Here is a 22331-nt window from a genome sequence, read left to right on the forward strand (position 1 = left end):
ACATATTCAACACGTCAAGCATATCAGGGTAATTTCCGTATACCACTAACCCGTTTAAGAATTACTCAACACAACTTCCAATACGCCATAACTAAGCACTGGAACTCATTACCACCATCCCTCAAATGTATAAATTCAAGAAAATCATTCAAAGAGGAACTAAGAAATCACATCGTATCTAAGACCTAAGGGCTTGTTTGTTTTGTTTTTGTTTTGTTTTGTTTTGGTTTTTTGGAGGGTTTGTATGTAACTTAGTGTATATATTTCTTACAGAACACTTGTTTTCAGATATGTTTTTTATTTTTTATTTTCTGTTTTGGAGTTTATATGTTGTGTGTCAGGGCCATTGGATTAAGACTAGTTCCACTGAAGGATTTCCACGGCCCTCACCAGGGAGGGTGACCATGCAATATTAAATATTACTTTATTTAAACTTGATAGACTGTTGAGCCACAGGCTCTTCTCACACAGTGTTGAGATAAAAATATACAATATATATATTAAAAATACCAAGAAGTAAAAATACAAACAAATAAAATGAATACAAAAGGCTTTAAAATGGCAAAAGCCAGAAGAACAATGAGACGACTACAAAACTAACAATTTTCTAAAAGATGACATTTACATTTACGTTTAAAAGGTCAGTGCATCATCAATATTTACACCAGGAGCTTTTCATTTGAAATACATTCTAGCTTATTACTGCCACATGTAACATTGATACAATTATCCATGCTTGCTTTTTTCTGAGATGTTCCTATGACCATCACCTTTGTTTTCTCCAAATTTAAACACATGCCATTACCTTCACACCATTGTGTGATTAATTTGATATCATGGTTGAGTTTGGATTCAATTTCATTAATATCAGGACTAATAGCCTGTACTGCAGTATCATCAGCATATATGCCATGGTGTATGGTTTATTACATGCCATGCTATTTAATATTTCATGCCAATATCTGATCTGTCATATTTAATATTTATCTTTTTATACCATTCATTGATTTATTTAATATATATTATTTTTTTCAGGGAACACAAAGTGCTAATCCACATAATGATTACTGTCAACATTTCCTTGACACAGGACAGAGACCTCAGAACTTTATTCGCGATGTTGGTAAGTGAAGTATGAGACATCTCTATACTACTGAGACCTTATTAGTTTACAAACACACACACAAACACATACACACCATTTTGTTAGTTTACATACATACATACACACACATACATACATACACAGACACACACACACATGTTATGCAAGCTGTAGAGTTAGTTTATACATGCATACACATGTATGTATCACACGAACTAAATATCTGACATATCTCTGGTATTTTTTTCATAAACAGGTCTTGTAGACAGATTTGAAGAATATCCCAAACTAAAAGAATTAATAAGACTCAAGGATGAACTCATTGCACAAACAAATACACCACCCATGTAAGTTTGTAATTTTGTACACTAGACTGTTTTTACAATTTTCACTCCATTGGCACCTAAACTTGACAGTCATAACATTCACAGTCCATTGGCACCTATCCATGACTGTCATAACTTTCACAGTCCATTGGCACCTACCCCTGACTGTCATAACTTTCACAGGATTCACATGGTCCTGGAAAACCCTGGAAACCCTGGAATTTCAAACCGTCCCTGGAAAACCCTGGAAAATGATCATGATTGATTAATATTGACGATTGCCATGTCTGTGCTCAAGCCATCTATTCATATGATTCACTACACCGAGTCTCGTAAATGTGAAATCGCGAAAATATTTTCAGAGTCTTTCGCCTCCACGTTGAATCACAATGATTAAACCCAGACAGTCAACCGATCATTCCATGAGACACTTTGCCCACAGACCGTGCGTATGCGTAGTTGAATGGGTGCCACTATGTTTGTTTCGATCTTGCATATTGCTATTCCGAGTCCAGTCGTCATTTCAGCGACATAATATTGTAACCGTAGATCTGTTAGCAAGATTATCGTAACATTGTAGTGAGTATCAAAGCATCACCACCTGCCCGATCACCAACCACGATTAGAAATTGTTACAAGTTTGGCGCACTAGTCAACATACTACAAGTTCATGCATGGCAATACTAGGGCCTAGGGAAGTGCAGTTGAATATTTCCGGGTTGTGGAAGTACGGTTTTGACTTTTATGTCGTCGATAAATGGGTATTTGTTTTACATGTTCTAAAAGAATAAACTACTTTTTTAATGTTTGTCAGTACAGAACAGTAACATTCCTAAATGGTCAAGTTGAGTTGAGAAATCGCGATGTTCTGCAACACGTGGCGCGGCATCCATACATAAACATCGAGACACGAGGGATGAACGTATTCAGTTATACATAGTGCGAAATTTCGTTACGTAAATGACGTTTTTATTCAAAACTTTGAAGAAAAAAATTATTTTAGTGACCTCTAAATCTAGTCACATCAAACATATAATAATGAGGACAAACTTTAGTTTTCAATTTTTTTTTTCTGGATATTTCTGACTTAGAATGATGAATGCTGTGACTCAAATCTTACACGATCAATGCACCGGCTTGATGAAACGACTACTTAGGGGATAGGACAGAGGTTTTTCCGTTAATCTTAGCATGCAAACGTGGTCTTGAAACCAGTGTCTTGCTTAGCGTCGATTGTCTTTAAAATGTTTTGTGACATATTATGGGAACCCTTGTTAATTTCTTCTCGTCTGCATCAGACAATTAGATGTCATTCAAAAAATATACTTTGGTGCTCAACACCCCTGGAAAATGGCCAAAATCAATATGAAAACCCCTGGAAAACTGACGAAAAACCCCTGGAAAGTCGTGGAATTTTATTTTGTTTTAAGTGTATGAACCCTGTTTCATATTCCATTGGTACTTACCCATGACTGTCATAACTTTCACACTCCATTGGCACCTACCCCTGACTGTCATAACTTTCACAGTACATTGGCACCTACCCATGACTGTCATAACTTTCACTCCACTGGCACCTACCCCTGACTGTCATAACTTTCACTCCACTGGCACCTACCCCTGACTGTCATTACTTTCGCAGTCCATTGCTATCTACCCCTGACTGTCATAACTTTTACAGACCATTGGCACCTACCCCTGACTGTCATAACTTTCACTCCACTGGCACATGCCCCTGACTGTCATAACGTTCACAGGCCACTGGCACCTACCCCACAGCACATCAGATTACCCAAAATGCAGTATGATTTGTATGCGAGGAGATCGAAGGCGCCGACACATACATTGTTGTTGGTTCTACTCCTAATACATCCATGATACATCCATGGTTCTACTCATGCATTAGTTGTATACGTCACTTTTGGAGAAAATATTTGATGGCTATCGCGTCTCTTTCTTTTTGCTCAAAAGCCAGGGATTAGTACACATAATTTACCGAATTGTTGGTGCATGCTTGTAATAGCGTACGTGGGTCTAAGTTTATCTGCTCTCTGCATAGCGTCCGGGCATACATCATTTAGTTATTGTGGTTTGTGACCCTGCCGTATCATAATCACAATTTAGACTACTAAAAGTACAAACATCTATTCACAGTTATAATTTTGAAGGTACATGTATATGCGAGCATACAAATCGCATGCATGATGGTCTAGCTCACTTGTCATGTACCCCTGACTGTCATAACTTTTGCAGTCCATTGGCACCTAACCCTGACTGTCATAACTTTCACAGTCCATTGGCACCTAACCCTGACTGTCGTTACTTTCACAGTCTATGGGGGCCCATTCTGGTCACAATTATGTAGATATAATAAAACTACTGCTGTAATGAACATTATGTATTCCCCAAATTATTTCAATGTGATAGAATTAATTTAATGTAGTCTAGAATTAATTTTTATAATGACTGCAATTAATATTATGCACTCCTTGAATTAATAAAATGCGTTTTGATTAATTTTATGTACTGGACTTATTTTTATGTAGTCTAGAATTAATTTCATGCATTCCTTGATTTGAATTAGTTTTTATGGTTGCTGCAATTAATATTATGAATTACTTAAATTTGTTTTGATTAATTTTATGCACTGTTATTAATTTTATGTAGTCTACAATTGATTTTATGTATTCCTTAAATTAATTAAGGATGAGATGCAGGTTCGTTGGTGAATTTTAGCCTCTTTTTTTTTTTTGCTCATTATGAAGCTTCATGGTATGTGCCATAATTTGGTTAAAAGATTTTTTGAAAATCGTTTATTTTTTCCATTAATAAACTTGAAATGAAAAAAAATGACATGAACTCTAACGCTATGTGTGTTTTATATGGTTTCATTCCTGAATGTTTATGTACAAGGATTTGCATACGTAAAGAAGATTAACAGGATCTAGGATTACAGAAGAGTGTCTTTACAAATGCAAATGAGACATAGCTAGTAGGCCTCTTTGCAATGACTGACGTGACATTATCTCTTAGCTGTGTTGTTGTACAAAACCAATCAAACTCGGTAAATTTGGTTATAACCAATAAAAAGTAAAAAATACCTCCTTTGAACCCGGACTTATGCACGTTGATTTTGACCAGTGCATCGGCTAAAAACGTTACAGTAAAGCGGCCTACACTACAGCCTTCAAGTGTACCTGACGCGATGGCGATGTTCAAGTACCATGCATGTAAAAAAACATACAAATCTCGAATATCTAAAAGTATTGCAGGCTAATTGTTTTAGCCGATCGAAAAAAATTGATGTTTACAAAAATAAAACGATTTAATCAACACGTTGGCGCATCGAAAATGAACCACGCTATCTTCGAGACTTGAGAGTTCACGTCAGATGCCTGACATTGCATCGGCGATTTCCGGGTATTACATTTCTGTAAGTTTCACAGAACGTGGCCGTAGACTAGCTTTGAACTTTCGCGTTGGTGGATTTTGACAACGTCCTCTTCACATACTATATTATATTATTAGGGTTAAGGTCCTTTAGGTAGGTTTTGATTACTAGGAATCACTAATACATTACAGTAGTGGTTAGGTAGGTTTTGATTACTAGGAATCACTAATATATTACAGTAGTGGTTAGGTAGGTTTTGTTTACTAGGAATCACTAATACATTACAGTAGTGGTTAGGTAGGTTTTGTTTACTAGGAATCACTAATACATTACAGTAGTGGTTAGGTAGGTTTTGTTTACTTGGAATCACTAATACATTACAGTAGTGGTTAGGTAGGTTTTGTTTACTAGGAATCACTAATATATTACAGTAGTGGTTAGGTAGGTTTTGTTTACTTGGAATCACTAATATATTACAGTAGTGGTTAGGTAGGTTTTGTTTACTTGGAATCACTAATACAGTACAGTAGTGGTTAGGTAGGTTTTGATTACTAGGAATCACTAATACAGTACAGTAGTGGTTAGGTAGGTTTTGATTACTTGGAATCACTAATACATTACAGTAGTGGTTAGGTAGGTTTTGATTACTTGGAATCACTAATACAGTACAGTAGTGGTTAGGTAGGTTTTGATTACTAGGAATCACTAATACATTACAGTAGTGGTTAGGTAGGTTTTGTTTACTTGGAATCACTAATACAGTACAGTAGTGGTTAGGTAGGTTTTGATTACTAGGAATCACTAATACAGTACAGTAGTGGTTAGGTAGGTTTTGATTACTTGGAATCACTAATACATTACAGTAGTGGTTAGGTAGGTTTTGATTACTTGGAATCACTAATACATTACAGTAGTGGTTAGGTAGGTTTTGATTACTTGGAATCACTAATATATTACAGTAGTGGTTAGGTAGGTTTTGATTACTAGGAATCACTAATACAGTACAGTACTGGTTAGGTAGGTTTTGATTACTAGGAATCACTAATACATTACAGTACTGGTTAGGTATGTTTTGATTACTAGGAATCACTAATACAGTACAGTAGTGGTTAGGTATGTTTTGTTTACTAGGAATCACTAATACATTACAGTAGTGGTTAGGTAGGTTTTGATTACTAGGAATCACTAATACATCACAGTAGTGGTTAGGTAGGTTTTGATTACTAGGAATCACTAATACATTACAGTAGTGGTTAGGTAGGTTTTGATTACTAGGAATCACTAATACATTACAGTAGTGGTTAGGTAGGTTTTGTTTACTAGGAATCACTAATACATTAAAGTTGTGGTTAGGTAGGTTTTGTTTACTAGGAATCACTAATACAGTACAGTAGTGGTTAGGTAGGTTTTGATTACTAGGAATCACTAATACAGTACAGTAGTGGTTAGGTAGGTTTTGATTACTAGGAATCACTAATATATTACAGTAGTGGTTAGGTAGGTTTTGATTACTAGGAATCACTAATACATTACAGTACTGGTTAGGTAGGTTTTGATTACTAGGAATCACTAATACATTACAGTACTGGTTAGGTATGTTTTGATTACTAGGAATCACTAATACAGTACAGTAGTGGTTAGGTATGTTTTGTTTACTAGGAATCACTAATACATTACAGTAGTGGTTAGGTAGGTTTTGATTACTAGGAATCACTAATACATCACAGTAGTGGTTAGGTAGGTTTTGATTACTAGGAATCACTAATACATTACAGTAGTGGTTAGGTAGGTTTTGATTACTAGGAATCACTAATACAGTACAGTAGTGGTTAGGTAGGTTTTGTTTACTAGGAATCACTAATACATTACAGTTGTGGTTAGGTAGGTTTTGATTACTAGGAATCACTAATACATTAAAGTTGTGGTTAGGTAGGTTTTGTTTACTAGGAATCACTAATACAGTACAGTAGTGGTTAGGTAGGTTTTGATTACTAGGAATCACTAATACATTACAGTAGTGGTTAGGTAGGTTTTGTTTACTAGGAATCACTAATACATTACAGTAGTGGTTAGGTAGGTTTTGTTTACTAGGAATCACTAATACATTACAGTAGTGGTTAGGTAGGTTTTGATTACTAGGAATCACTAATACATCACAGTAGTGGTTAGGTAGGTTTTGATTACTAGGAATCACTAATACATCACAGTAGTGGTTAGGTAGGTTTTGATTACTAGGAATCACTAATACAGTACAGTAGTGGTTAGGTAGGTTTTGTTTACTAGGAATCACTAATACATTACAGTAGTGGTTAGGTAGGTTTTGATTACTAGGAATCACTAATACATCACAGTAGTGGTTAGGTAGGTTTTGTTTACTAGGAATCACTAATACATTACAGTAGTGGTTAGGTAGGTTTTGTTTACTAGGAATCACTAATACATTACAGTAGTGGTTAGGTAGGTTTTGATTACTAGGAATCACTAATACATCACAGTAGTGGTTAGGTAGGTTTTGATTACTAGGAATCACTAATACAGTACAGTAGTGGTTAGGTAGGTTTTGATTACTAGGAATCACTAATACATCACAGTAGTGGTTAGGTAGGTTTTGATTACTAGGAATCACTAATACAGTACAGTAGTGGTTAGGTAGGTTTTGTTTACTAGGAATCACTAATACATTACAGTAGTGGTTAGGTAGGTTTTGATTACTAGGAATCACTAACACATTACAGTAGTGGTTAGGTAGGTTTTGATTACTAGGAATCACTAATACATTACAGTAGTGGTTAGGTATGTTTTGATTACTAGGAATCACTAATACATTAAAGTTGTGGTTAGGTAGGTTTTGATTACTAGGAATCACTAACACATTACAGTAGTGGTTAGGTATGTTTTGATTACTAGGAATCACTAACACATTACAGTAGTGGTTAGGTAGGTTTTGATTACTAGGAATCACTAACACATTACAGTAGTGGTTAGGTAGGTTTTGATTACTAGGAATCACTAATATATTACAGTAGTGGTTAGGTAGGTTTTGATTACTAGGAATTACTTATATATTACAGTAGTGGTTAGGTATGTTTTGTTTACTAGGAATCACTAATACAGTACAGTAGTGGTTAGGTAGGTTTTGATTACTAGGAATCACTAATATATTACAGTAGTGGTTAGGTAGGTTTTGATTACTAGGAATTACTTATATATTACAGTAGTGGTTAGGTAGGTTTTGTTTACTAGGAATCACTAATACAGTACAGTAGTGGTTAGGTAGGTTTTGATTACTAGGAATCACTAATACATTACAGTAGTGGTTAGGTAGGTTTTGATTACTAGGAATCACTAATACATTACAGTAGTGGTTAGGTAGGTTTTGATTACTAGGAATCACGAATACATTACAGTAGTGGTTAGGTAGGTTTTGATTACTAGGAATCACTAACACATTACAGTAGTGGTTAGGTAGGTTTTGTTTACTAGGAATCACTAATATCTTACAGTAGTGGTTAGGTAGGTTTTGATTACTAGGAATCACTAATACATTACAGTAGTGGTTAGGTAGGTTTTGATTACTAGGAATCACTAACACATTACAGTAGTGGTTAGGTAGGTTTTGTTTACTAGGAATCACTAATATCTTACAGTAGTGGTTAGGTAGGTTTTGATTACTAGGAATCACTAATACATTACAGTAGTGGTTAGGTAGGTTTTGTTTACTAGGAATCACTAATATCTTACAGTAGTGGTTAGGTAGGTTTTGATTACTAGGAATCACTAATACATTACAGTAGTGGTTAGGTAGGTTTTGATTACTAGGAATCACTAATATATTACAGTAGTGGTTAGGTAGGTTTTGATTACTAGGAATCACTAATACATTACAGTAGTGGTTAGGTAGGTTTTGATTACTAGGAATCACGAATACATTACAGTAGTGGTTAGGTAGGTTTTGTTTACTAGGAATCACTAATACATCACAGTAGTGGTTAGGTAGGTTTTGATTACTTGGAATCACTAATACAGTACAGTAGTGGTTAGGTAGGTTTTGTTTACTAGGAATCACTAATACATTACAGTAGTGGTTAGGTAGGTTTTGATTACTAGGAATCACTAATACATTACAGTAGTGGTTAGGTAGGTTTTGATTACTAGGAATCACTAACACATTACAGTAGTGGTTAGGTAGGTTTTGATTACTAGGAATCACTAATACATTACAGTAGTGGTTAGGTAGGTTTTGATTACTAGGAATCACTTATACAGTACAGTAGTGGTTAGGTAGGTTTTGATTACTAGGAATCACTAACACATTACAGTAGTGGTTAGGTAGGTTTTGATTACTAGGAATCACTAATACATTACAGTAGTGGTTAGGTAGGTTTTGATTACTAGGAATCACTTATACAGTACAGTAGTGGTTAGGTAGGTTTTGATTACTAGGAATCACTAATTCATTACAGTAGTGGTTAGGTAGGTTTTGATTACTAGGAATCACTAATACAGTACAGTAGTGGTTAGGTAGGTTTTGTTTACTAGGAATCACTAATACATTACAGTAGTGGTTAGGTAGGTTTTGATTACTAGGAATCACGAATACATTACAGTAGTGGTTAGGTAGGTTTTGATTACTAGGAATCACTAACACATTACAGTAGTGGTTAGGTAGGTTTTGATTACTAGGAATCACTAATACATTACAGTAGTGGTTAGGTAGGTTTTGATTACTAGGAATCACTAATACATTACAGTAGTGGTTAGGTAGGTTTTGTTTACTAGGAATCACTAATACAGTACAGTAGTGGTTAGGTATGTTTTGATTACTTGGAATCACTAATACAGTACAGTAGTGGTTAGATAGGTTTTGTTTACTAGGAATCACTAATACATTACAGTAGTGGTTAGGTAGGTTTTGATTACTAGGAATCACTAATATCTTACAGTAGTGGTTAGGTAGGTTTTGATTACTAGGAATCACTAATACATTACAGTAGTGGTTAGATAGGTTTTGATTACTAGGAATCACTAATACAGTACAGTAGTGGTTAGGTAGGTTTTGTTTACTAGGAATCACTAATACATTACAGTAGTGGTTAGATAGGTTTTGATTACTAGGAATCACTAATACAGTACAGTAGTGGTTAGGTAGGTTTTGATTACTAGGAATCACTAATACAGTACAGTAGTGGTTAGGTAGGTTTTGATTACTAGGAATCACTAATACATTACAGTAGTGGTTAGGTAGGTTTTGATTACTAGGAATCACTAATACAGTACAGTAGTGGTTAGGTAGGTTTTGATTACTAGGAATCACTAATACATTACAGTAGTGGTTAGGAAAGTTTTGTTTACTAGGAATCACTAATACAGTACAGTAGTGGTTAGGTAGGTTTTGATTACTAGGAATCACTAATATATTACAGTAGTGGTTAGGTAGGTTTTGATTACTTGGAATCACTAACACATTACAGTAGTGGTTAGGTAGGTTTTGTTTACTAGGAATCACTAATACATTACAGTAGTGGTTAGGTAGGTTTTGATTACTTGGAATCACTAATACATTACAGTAGTGGTTAGGTAGCTTTTGATTACTAGGAATCACTAATACAGTACAGTAGTGGTTAGGTAGGTTTTGATTACTAGGAATCACTAATACAGTACAGTAGTGGTTAGGTAGGTTTTGTTGACTAGGAATCACTAATACAGTACAGTAGTGGTTAGGTAGGTTTTGATTACTAGGAATCACTAATACAGTACAGTAGTGGTTAGGTAGGTTTTGATTACTAGGAATCACTAATACATTACAGTAGTGGTTAGGTAGGTTTTGATTACTAGGAATCACTAATACAGTACAGTAGTGGTTAGGTAGGTTTTGATTACTAGGAATCACTAATATATTACAGTAGTGGTTAGGTAGGTTTTGATTACTAGGAATCACTAATACATTACAGTAGTGGTTAGGTAGGTTTTGTTTACTAGGAATCACTAATATCTTACAGTAGTGGTTAGGTAGGTTTTGATTACTAGGAATCACTAATACAGTACAGTAGTGGTTAGGTAGGTTTTGATTACTAGGAATCACTAATATATTACAGTAGTGGTTAGGTAGGTTTTGATTACTAGGAATCACTAAATACATTACAGTAGTGGTTAGGTAGGTTTTGTTTACTAGGAATCACTAATACATTACAGTAGTGGTTAGGTAGGTTTTGATTACTAGGAATCACTAACACATTACAGTAGTGGTTAGGTAGGTTTTGATTACTAGGAATCACTAATACATTACAGTAGTGGTTAGGTATGTTTTGATTACTAGGAATCACTAATACATTAAAGTTGTGGTTAGGTAGGTTTTGATTACTAGGAATCACTAACACATTACAGTAGTGGTTAGCTATGTTTTGATTACTAGGAATCACTAACACATTACAGTAGTGGTTAGGTAGGTTTTGATTACTAGGAATCACTAACACATTACAGTAGTGGTTAGGTAGGTTTTGATTACTAGGAATCACTAATATATTACAGTAGTGGTTAGGTAGGTTTTGATTACTAGGAATTACTTATATATTACAGTAGTGGTTAGGTATGTTTTGTTTACTAGGAATCACTAATACAGTACAGTAGTGGTTAGGTAGGTTTTGATTACTAGGAATCACTAATACAGTACAGTAGTGGTTAGGTAGGTTTTGATTACTAGGAATCACTAATACATTACAGTAGTGGTTAGATAGGTTTTGTTTACTAGGAATCACTAATACATTACAGTAGTGGTTAGGTAGGTTTTGATTACTAGGAATCACTAATATATTACAGTAGTGGTTAGGTAGGTTTTGATTACTAGGAATTACTTATATATTACAGTAGTGGTTAGGTAGGTTTTGTTTACTAGGAATCACTAATACAGTACAGTAGTGGTTAGGTAGGTTTTGATTACTAGGAATCACTAATACATTACAGTAGTGGTTAGGTAGGTTTTGATTACTAGGAATCACTAATACATTACAGTAGTGGTTAGGTAGGTTTTGATTACTAGGAATTACTTATATATTACAGTAGTGGTTAGGTAGGTTTTGTTTACTAGGAATCACTAATACAGTACAGTAGTGGTTAGGTAGGTTTTGATTACTAGGAATCACTAATACATTACAGTAGTGGTTAGGTAGGTTTTGATTACTAGGAATCACTAATACATTACAGTAGTGGTTAGGTAGGTTTTGATTACTAGGAATCACGAATACATTACAGTAGTGGTTAGGTAGGTTTTGATTACTAGGAATCACTAACACATTACAGTAGTGGTTAGGTAGGTTTTGTTTACTAGGAATCACTAATATCTTACAGTAGTGGTTAGGTAGGTTTTGATTACTAGGAATCACTAATACATTACAGTAGTGGTTAGGTAGGTTTTGATTACTAGGAATCACTAACACATTACAGTAGTGGTTAGGTAGGTTTTGTTTACTAGGAATCACTAATATCTTACAGTAGTGGTTAGGTAGGTTTTGATTACTAGGAATCACTAATACATTACAGTAGTGGTTAGGTAGGTTTTGTTTACTAGGAATCACTAATATCTTACAGTAGTGGTTAGGTAGGTTTTGATTACTAGGAATCACTAATACATTACAGTAGTGGTTAGGTAGGTTTTGATTACTAGGAATCACTAATATATTACAGTAGTGGTTAGGTAGGTTTTGATTACTAGGAATCACTAATACATTACAGTAGTGGTTAGGTAGGTTTTGATTACTAGGAATCACGAATACATTACAGTAGTGGTTAGGTAGGTTTTGTTTACTAGGAATCACTAATACATCACAGTAGTGGTTAGGTAGGTTTTGATTACTTGGAATCACTAATACAGTACAGTAGTGGTTAGGTAGGTTTTGTTTACTAGGAATCACTAATACATTACAGTAGTGGTTAGGTAGGTTTTGATTACTAGGAATCACGAATACATTACAGTAGTGGTTAGGTAGGTTTTGATTACTAGGAATCACTAACACATTACAGTAGTGGTTAGGTAGGTTTTGTTTACTAGGAATCACTAATATCTTACAGTAGTGGTTAGGTAGGTTTTGATTACTAGGAATCACTAATACATTACAGTAGTGGTTAGGTAGGTTTTGATTACTAGGAATCACTAACACATTACAGTAGTGGTTAGGTAGGTTTTGTTTACTAGGAATCACTAATATCTTACAGTAGTGGTTAGGTAGGTTTTGATTACTAGGAATCACTAATACATTACAGTAGTGGTTAGGTAGGTTTTGATTACTAGGAATCACTAACACATTACAGTAGTGGTTAGGTAGGTTTTGTTTACTAGGAATCACTAATATCTTACAGTAGTGGTTAGGTAGGTTTTGATTACTAGGAATCACTAATACATTACAGTAGTGGTTAGGTAGGTTTTGATTACTAGGAATCACTAACACATTACAGTAGTGGTTAGGTAGGTTTTGTTTACTAGGAATCACTAATATCTTACAGTAGTGGTTAGGTAGGTTTTGATTACTAGGAATCACTAATACATTACAGTAGTGGTTAGGTAGGTTTTGATTACTAGGAATCACTAATATATTACAGTAGTGGTTAGGTAGGTTTTGATTACTAGGAATCACTAATACATTACAGTAGTGGTTAGGTAGGTTTTGATTACTAGGAATCACTAACACATTACAGTAGTGGTTAGGTAGGTTTTGATTACTAGGAATCACTAATACATTACAGTAGTGGTTAGGTAGGTTTTGTTTACTAGGAATCACTAATACATCACAGTAGTGGTTAGGTAGGTTTTGATTACTTGGAATCACTAATACAGTACAGTAGTGGTTAGGTAGGTTTTGATTACTAGGAATCACTAATACATTACAGTAGTGGTTAGGTAGGTTTTGATTACTTGGAATCACTAATACAGTACAGTAGTGGTTAGGTAGCTTTTGATTACTAGGAATCACTAATACATTACAGTAGTGGTTAGGTAGGTTTTAATTACTAGGAATCACTAATACATCACAGTAGTGGTTAGGTAGGTTTTGATTACTAGGAATCACTAATACAGTACAGTAGTGGTTAGGTAGCTTTTGATTACTAGGAATCACTAATACATTACAGTAGTGGTTAGGTAGGTTTTGTTTACTAGGAATCACTAATACAGTACAGTAGTGGTTAGGTAGGTTTTGTTTACTAGGAATCACTAATACATTACAGTTGTGGTTAGGTAGGTTTTGATTACTAGGAATCACTAATACATTACAGTAGTGGTTAGGTAGGTTTTGATTACTAGGAATCACTAATACAGTACAGTAGTGGTTAGGTAGGTTTTGATTACTAGGAATCACTAATACAGTACAGTTGTGGTTAGGTAGGTTTTGTTTACTAGGAATCACTAATATATTACAGTAGTGGTTAGGTAGGTTTTGTTTACTAGGAATCACTAATACAGTACAGTAGTGGTTAGGTAGGTTTTGTTTACTTGGAATCACTAACACATTACAGTAGTGGTTAGGTAGGTTTTGATTACTAGGAATCACTAATACAGTACAGTAGTGGTTAGGTAGGTTTTGATTACTAGGAATCACTAATACAGTACAGTAGTGGTTAGGTAGGTTTTGATTACTAGGAATCACTAATACATTACAGTAGTGGTTAGGTAGGTTTTGTTTACTAGGAATCACTAATACAGTACAGCAGTGGTTAGGTAGGTTTTGTTTACTAGGAATCACTAATACATTACAGTAGTGGTTATGTAGGTTTTGATTACTAGGAATCACTAATACATTACAGTAGTGGTTAGGTAGGTTTTGTTTACTAGGAATCACTAATACAGTACAGTAGTGGTTAGGTAGGTTTTGATTACTAGGAATCACTAATACATTACTGTAGTGGTTAGGTAGGTTTTGATTACTAGGAATCACTAATATATTACAGTAGTGGATAGGTAGGTTTTGTTTACTAGGAATCACTAATATATTACAGTAGTGGTTAGGTAGGTTTTGTTTACTAGGAATCACTAATACAGTACAGTAGTGGTTAGGTAGGTTTTGATTACTAGGAATCACTAATACAGTACAGTAGTGGTTAGGTAGGTTTTGATTACTAGGAATCACTAATACATTACAGTAGTGGTTAGGTAGGTTTTGTTTACTAGGAATCACTAATACAGTACAGCAGTGGTTAGGTAGGTTTTGTTTACTAGGAATCACTAATACATTACAGTAGTGGTTAGGTAGGTTTTGATTACTAGGAATCACTAATACATTACAGTAGTGGTTAGGTAGGTTTTGTTTACTAGGAATCACTAATACAGTACAGTAGTGGTTAGGTAGGTTTTGATTACTAGGAATCACTAATACATTACTGTAGTGGTTAGGTAGGTTTTGATTACTAGGAATCACTAATATATTACAGTAGAGGATAGGTAGGTTTTGTTTACTAGGAATCACTAATATATTACAGTAGTGGTTAGGTAGATTTTGATTACTAGGAATCACTAATACATTACAGTAGTGGTTAGGTAGGTTTTGTTTACTAGGAATCACTAATACATTACTGTAGTGGTTAGGTAGGTTTTGATTACTAGGAATCACTAATACATTACAGTAGTGGTTAGGTAGGTTTTGATTACTAGGAATCACGAAAACATTACAGTAGTGGTTAGGTAGGTTTTGATTACTAGGAATCACTAATACATTACAGTAGTGGTTAGGTAGGTTTTGTTTACTAGGAATCACTAATACATTACAGTAGTGGTTAGGTAGGTTTTGTTTACTAGGAATCACTAATACAGCACAGTAGTGGTTAGGTAGGTTTTGTTTACTAGGAATCACTAATACATTACTGTAGTGGTTAGGTAGGTTTTGATTACTAGGAATCACTAATACATTACAGTAGTGGTTAGGTAGGTTTTGATTACTAGGAATCACTAATACAGTACAGTAGTGGTTAGGTAGGTTTTGTTTACTAGGAATCACTAATACATTACAGTAGTGGTTAGGTAGGTTTTGTTTACTAGGAATCACTAATACAGTACAGTAGTGGTTAGGTAGGTTTTGATTACTAGGAATCACTAACACATTACAGTAGTGGTTAGGTAGGTTTTGATTACTAGGAATCACTAATATATTACAGTAGTGGTTAGGTAGGTTTTGATTACTAGGAATCACTAATACATTACAGTAGTGGTTAGATAGGTTTTGATTACTAGGAATCACTAATACAGTACAGTAGTGGTTAGGTAGGTTTTGTTTACTAGGAATCACTAATACATTACAGTAGTGGTTAGATAGGTTTTGATTACTAGGAATCACTAATACAGTACAGTAGTGGTTAGGTAGGTTTTGATTACTAGGAATCACTAATACAGTACAGTAGTGGTTAGGTAGGTTTTGATTACTAGGAATCACTAATACATTACAGTAGTGGTTAGGTAGGTTTTGATTACTAGGAATCACTAATACAGTACAGTAGTGGTTAGGTAGGTTTTGATTACTAGGAATCACTAATACATTACAGTAGTGGTTAGGTAAGTTTTGTTTACTAGGAATCACTAATACAGTACAGTAGTGGTTAGGTAGGTTTTGATTACTAAGAATCACTAATATATTACAGTAGTGGTTAGGTAGGTTTTGATTACTTGGAATCACTAACACATTACAGTAGTGGTTAGGTAGGTTTTGTTTACTAGGAATCACTAATACATTACAGTAGTGGTTAGGTAGGTTTTGATTACTTGGAATCACTAATACATTACAGTAGTGGTTAGGTAGCTTTTGATTACTAGGAATCACTAATACAGTACAGTAGTGGTTAGGTAGGTTTTGATTACTAGGAATCACTAATACAGTACAGTAGTGGTTAGGTAGGTTTTGTTGACTAGGAATCACTAATACAGTACAGTAGTGGTTAGGTAGGTTTTGATTACTAGGAATCACTTATACAGTACAGTAGTGGTTAGGTAGGTTTTGATTACTAGGAATCACTAATACATTACAGTAGTGGTTAGGTAGGTTTTGATTACTAGGAATCACTAATACATTACAGTAGTGGTTAGGTAGGTTTTGATTACTAGGAATCACTAATATATTACAGTAGTGGTTAGGTAGGTTTTGATTACTAGGAATCACTAATACATTACAGTAGTGGTTAGGTAGGTTTTGTTTACTAGGAATCACTAATATCTTACAGTAGTGGTTAGGTAGCTTTTGATTACTAGGAATCACTAATACAGTACAGTAGTGGTTAGGTAGGTTTTGTTTACTAGGAATCACTAATACATTACAGTAGTGGTTAGGTAGGTTTTGTTTACTAGGAATCACTAATACATTACAGTAGTGGTTAGGTAGGTTTTGATTACTAGGAATCACTAATACATTACAGTAGTGGTTAGGTAGGTTTTGTTTACTAGGAATCACTAATACAGTACAGTAGTGGTTAGGTAGGTTTTGTTTACTAGGAATCACTAATATATTACAGTAGTGGTTAGGTAGGTTTTGATTACTAGGAATCACTAATACATTACAGTAGTGGTTAGGTAGGTTTTGATTACTAGGAATCACTAATAAAGTACAGTAGTGGTTAGGTAGGTTTTGTTTACTAGGAATCACTAATACATTACAGTAGTGGTTAGGTAGGTTTTGATTACTTGGAATCACTAATACATTACAGTAGTGGTTAGGTAGGTTTTGATTACTTGGAATCACTAATACATTACAGTAGTGGTTAGGTAGGTTTTGATTACTAGGAATCACTAATACATTACAGTAGTGGTTAGGTAGGTTTTGATTACTAGGAATCACTAATACAGTACAGTAGTGGTTAGGTAGGTTTTGATTACTAGGAATCACATACATTACAGTAGTGGTTAGGTAAGTTTTGTTTACTAGGAATCACTAATACAGTACAGTAGTGGTTAGGTAGGTTTTGATTAGTAGGAATCACTAATACATTACAGTAGTGGTTAGGTAGGTTTTGATTACTAGGAATCACTAATATATTACAGTACTGGTTAGGTAGGTTTTGATTACTAGGAATCACTAATACAGTATAGTAGTGGTTAGGTAGGTTTTGATTACTAGGAATCACTAATATATTACAGTACTGGTTAGGTAGGTTTTGATTACTAGGAATCACTAATACAGTACAGTAGTGGTTAGGTAGGTTTTGATTACTAGGAATCACTAATACAGTACAGTAGTGGTTAGGTAGGTTTTGTTTACTAGGAATCACTAATACAGTACAGTAGTGGTTAGGTAGGTTTTGATTACTAGGAATCACTAATACATTACAGTAGTGGTTAGGTAGGTTTTGATTACTAGGAATCACTAATACATTACAGTAGTGGTTAGGTAGGTTTTGATTAGTAGGAATCACTAATACATTACAGTAGTGGTTAGGTAGGTTTTGATTACTAGGAATCACTAATACAGTACAGTAGTGGTGAGATAGGTTTTGTTTACTAGGAATCACTAATACAGTACAGTAGTGGTTAGGTAGGTTTTGATTACTAGGAATCACTAATATATTACAGTAGTGGTTAGGTAGGTTTTGATTACTAGGAATCACTAATACAGTACAGTAGTGGTTAGGTAGGTTTTGATTACTAGGAATCACTAATACAGTACAGTAGTGGTTAGGTAGGTTTTGATTACTAGGAATCACTAATACAGTACAGTAGTGGTTAGGTATGTTTTGATTACTAGGAATCACTAATACAGTACAGTAGTGGTTAGGTAGGTTTTGATTACTAGGAATCACTAATACAGTACAGTAGTGGTTAGGTAGGTTTTGATTACTAGGAATCACTAATATATTACAGTAGTGGTTAGGTAGGTTTTGATTACTAGGAATCACTAATACAGTACAGTAGTGGTTAGGTAGGTTTTGTTTACTAGGAATCACTAATACAGTACAGTAGTGGTTAGGTAGGTTTTGATTACTAGGAATCACTAATACATCACAGTAGTGGTTAGGCAGGTTTTGTTTACTAGGAATCACTAATACATTACAGTAGTGGTTAGGTAGGTTTTGATTACTAGGAATCACTAATACATTACAGTAGTGGTTAGGTAGGTTTTGATTACTAGGAATCACTAATACAGTACAGTAGTGGTTAGGTAGGTTTTGATTACTAGGAATCACTAATATATTACAGTAGTGGTTAGGTAGGTTTTGATTACTAGGAATCACTAATACATTACAGTAGTGGTTAGGTAGGTTTTGTTTACTAGGAATCACTAATACAGTACAGTAGTGGTTAGGTAGGTTTTGTTTACTAGGAATCACTAATATATTACAGTAGTGGTTAGGTAGGTTTTGATTACTAGGAATCACTAATACATTACAGTAGTGGTTAGGTAGGTTTTGATTACTAGGAATCACTAATACATTACAGTAGTGGTTAGGTAGGTTTTGATTACTAGGAATCACTAATACATTACAGTAGTGGTTAGGTAGGTTTTGATTACTAGGAATCACTAATATATTACAGTAGTGGTTAGGTAGGTTTTGATTACTAGGAATCACTAATACAGTACAGTAGTGGTTAGGTAGGTTTTGATTACTAGGAATCACTAATACATTACAGTAGTGGTTAGGTAGGTTTTGATTACTAGGAATCACTAATATATTACAGTAGTGGTTAGGTAGGTTTTGATTACTAGGAATCACTAATACATTACAGTAGTGGTTAGGTAGGTTTTGATTACTAGGAATCACTAATATATTACAGTAGTGGTTAGGTAGGTTTTGATTACTAGGAATCACTAATACATTACAGTAGTGGTTAGGTAGGTTTTGATTACTAGGAATCACTAATAAAGTACAGTAGTGGTTAGGTAGGTTTTGTTTAGGGCGGCCCTTTTTATTTTTCTGTTTCTCATCTCCCGACCGACCCTAATTTGCAGCTCCGACATCAGAAAAAAAAAAGTTTTTTTATTTCCGACCGACCCCTGAGCACAGCAAAATTGTAAGGTTCCCCATGGCGTCTTAGGCCAGTTCTGCCGAGGCCACGACCTTGCGACATTGGCCCCCTAAAATTACAAATGAAGCAATAATTTTCCCACCTTGCGTCGCTTTGGCGCATTCATTTTACGGCAGACATCAAAATTATCTAAGTCCACGGCCGGACCAGGCCAGGCTCTGACTCGACGTGAATCCCACAAGAAGTATACTGACTGCGTAAGGGAAAGTTTTGTTGACATCATATAAGATACAGTGACAACGCGCAGTTCTATTGTTAACATAAAAAATGCCACAAAAAGATCAACTTTGATAAACTTAATCTACAAATTAAAACATTAGAGGGATTAGATGAGACGTCGAAATGGACGTCTCTCGTCACATGTTTTGTCTACTGTCACTGTCGTGACCTCTGACCTAATCACTGACGTGTGCGAAACACTGAACTTGCTACCGGAACATCTATCTGCCATGCCACAGCTCAGAAGCCTTCGTGAACCAAATTTATGGGACAGGTTGTGATTTTCATTTGTTGATGGGTTAAATTAAATGAGTACATGTGTATTTTGATTCCGAAAAAGCTGTGTTAGGGGATCGTGTTGCATGATGTTGACAGTGCTAGTGACACATGTGTTGGGCACTGAATCAATGCGTAATCACTGGCATGGCCACTATAGACGGCCGATGCATGTGCGCCCGGTCAGACATGAAGAACGAACTTGTTGTGCAAATCAGAAAAAAATTAATGTAATATTTACAGAGCATCCCAACTTTGACTTTGTTGATAGTTTTAGTTAAAGATTCAAGTTCTGAGTTTCAAGGACACCTAATGTCAGCTTTCCGTATCATTGCAAGTTTACGGTAGGTAACTATGCTGTCATTTGATATAGCAGGACCAAATCATGATACACAGCCAGTAACGGTTAATTAATAAAAAATAAATTATTTTAAAGTTTGTTTGACTATTATTTGTAAGTTTTTCGTTCACATTTGGTACTTTTTAAAGTCAGGGATTTTTTTCTTCAAAATGTCATGAATTTGAAGAGGGAATGATAAACACAGCAGTGTACTAACAATTTTAAAAATGAAACAAGTGGTTACAAGTTTAGGATTTCTCAAAGTTTTTATTCAATCATATGTTCACTGTGACTTATTTTGAAGTTGGTCATTGTCCTTGTCTGAAAAAAGGGAATTATAAATTTTAGCACTGCTATTCATTGATATTCAGATTAAAAATTGTGACTACCCGGCTGTCCAATCTTTCTAAACAATATATCATTCATATATATATATATATATATATATATATATATATATATATATATATATATATATATATATATATATATATATATATATATATATATATATATATATATATATATATATATATGTACATCAACATCTCCTGACGAGTGATTTACTCACGAAACAGGCTCTACCCTCAACATATACTCCGCTCTGCGTGCAGACGTATCGAGCACTGTACTACGGACAAATCTTACCACTGACTTCCTATATATATATATATATATATATATATATATATATATAAATATATATATATATAACTTAAAGTTACATAATCTTAATTGCCTTCTTTTTCTAAGGTGTAATGTGTAGTACACTATTTTCAAAAAATAGCTTACTGGGAACTGTTATTATGAATGGAATTTTTTTATGTTGTTAGGTAATGGTCTATACGTAATGGAATATCTCAGACCACAGTATCTCTATAGTGGTCTGAGATAATTTATATGAATATTTCATAAACAATAATAATTGACCCCACTCCCTGTCAAATGACACCACTTTTTGGAACCAAGGGGCCTGTGTCCCCACTTGTTGGAAACCTTGGCAGAACACCGCCGTCTAACCCCCCCCTCTCACCCACCCACCCACCCAACCCCTTTGTTACGTCAGAGCAGCATGTGTCTTTCATCATGGCAGAAGCCATTGAGGTTTGATGAGGGACAGGGCTCAAAATTAATACTGTCACGCGGTACATTTTGCTGCAATGCAATAATAGCTCAGAATATTTCCATCATTTTCAAAATTATGCTTAAAATTGGTAAAAGTCATAGCCGTTTCATGACCCATGACATGCATGACCTTTGAAGACATTCCAATGTTTACATTATTACTTTTAATTACTTTTAAACAGTAAATCCCAAAGGGGTTCTGAGTTCTAGAAATGCTTGACATGTTATCTGGTGGATTATTTTGACAAGTTCACACTGAAGAAAAATGTTTCATAGAAGTAATGTTTTATATAAATGAAAATTCATCTAGCACACTGATCAGTGACAATCACGTACGTGTTTCAAAAAGTTACACACTAAAGTTCAAATTGGATAACTTGAAAACATTGTTAGCGATGGCAATGCCACTTTGATTAATAGGACGAATGTATTAGTACTCCTGATAAAATCACACAATAGTTCATGGCTACAGATATACACCCATCAGGATGATAAGTATTTAATCATCTTCTTACAAAGTTGTTCTACAGACTTGTCAACCTTGCTAAAATGAAGGAAAGAGA

The 22331-nt window shown here is 34.6% G+C and overlaps 1 protein-coding gene across 1 annotated transcript in view; it reads left to right on the forward strand.

Annotated features, from left to right (window-relative positions):
* LOC144452148 (N(6)-adenosine-methyltransferase non-catalytic subunit METTL14-like) overlaps window positions 1–22331 on the forward strand; it is a 65199-nt gene that overhangs the window by 18123 nt on the left and 24745 nt on the right. The window contains exons 5-6 of the mRNA XM_078143185.1: window positions 1036–1123; window positions 1362–1452. Coding sequence (XP_077999311.1) covers window positions 1036–1123; window positions 1362–1452 — 179 coding nt within the window. The remainder of the gene's footprint in view (window positions 1–1035; window positions 1124–1361; window positions 1453–22331) is intronic.

The sequence above is a fragment of the Glandiceps talaboti genome, chromosome 22 (genome assembly GCF_964340395.1).
Source record: "Glandiceps talaboti chromosome 22, keGlaTala1.1, whole genome shotgun sequence".
In the NCBI taxonomy this organism is placed as follows: Eukaryota; Metazoa; Hemichordata; class Enteropneusta; family Spengelidae; genus Glandiceps; species Glandiceps talaboti.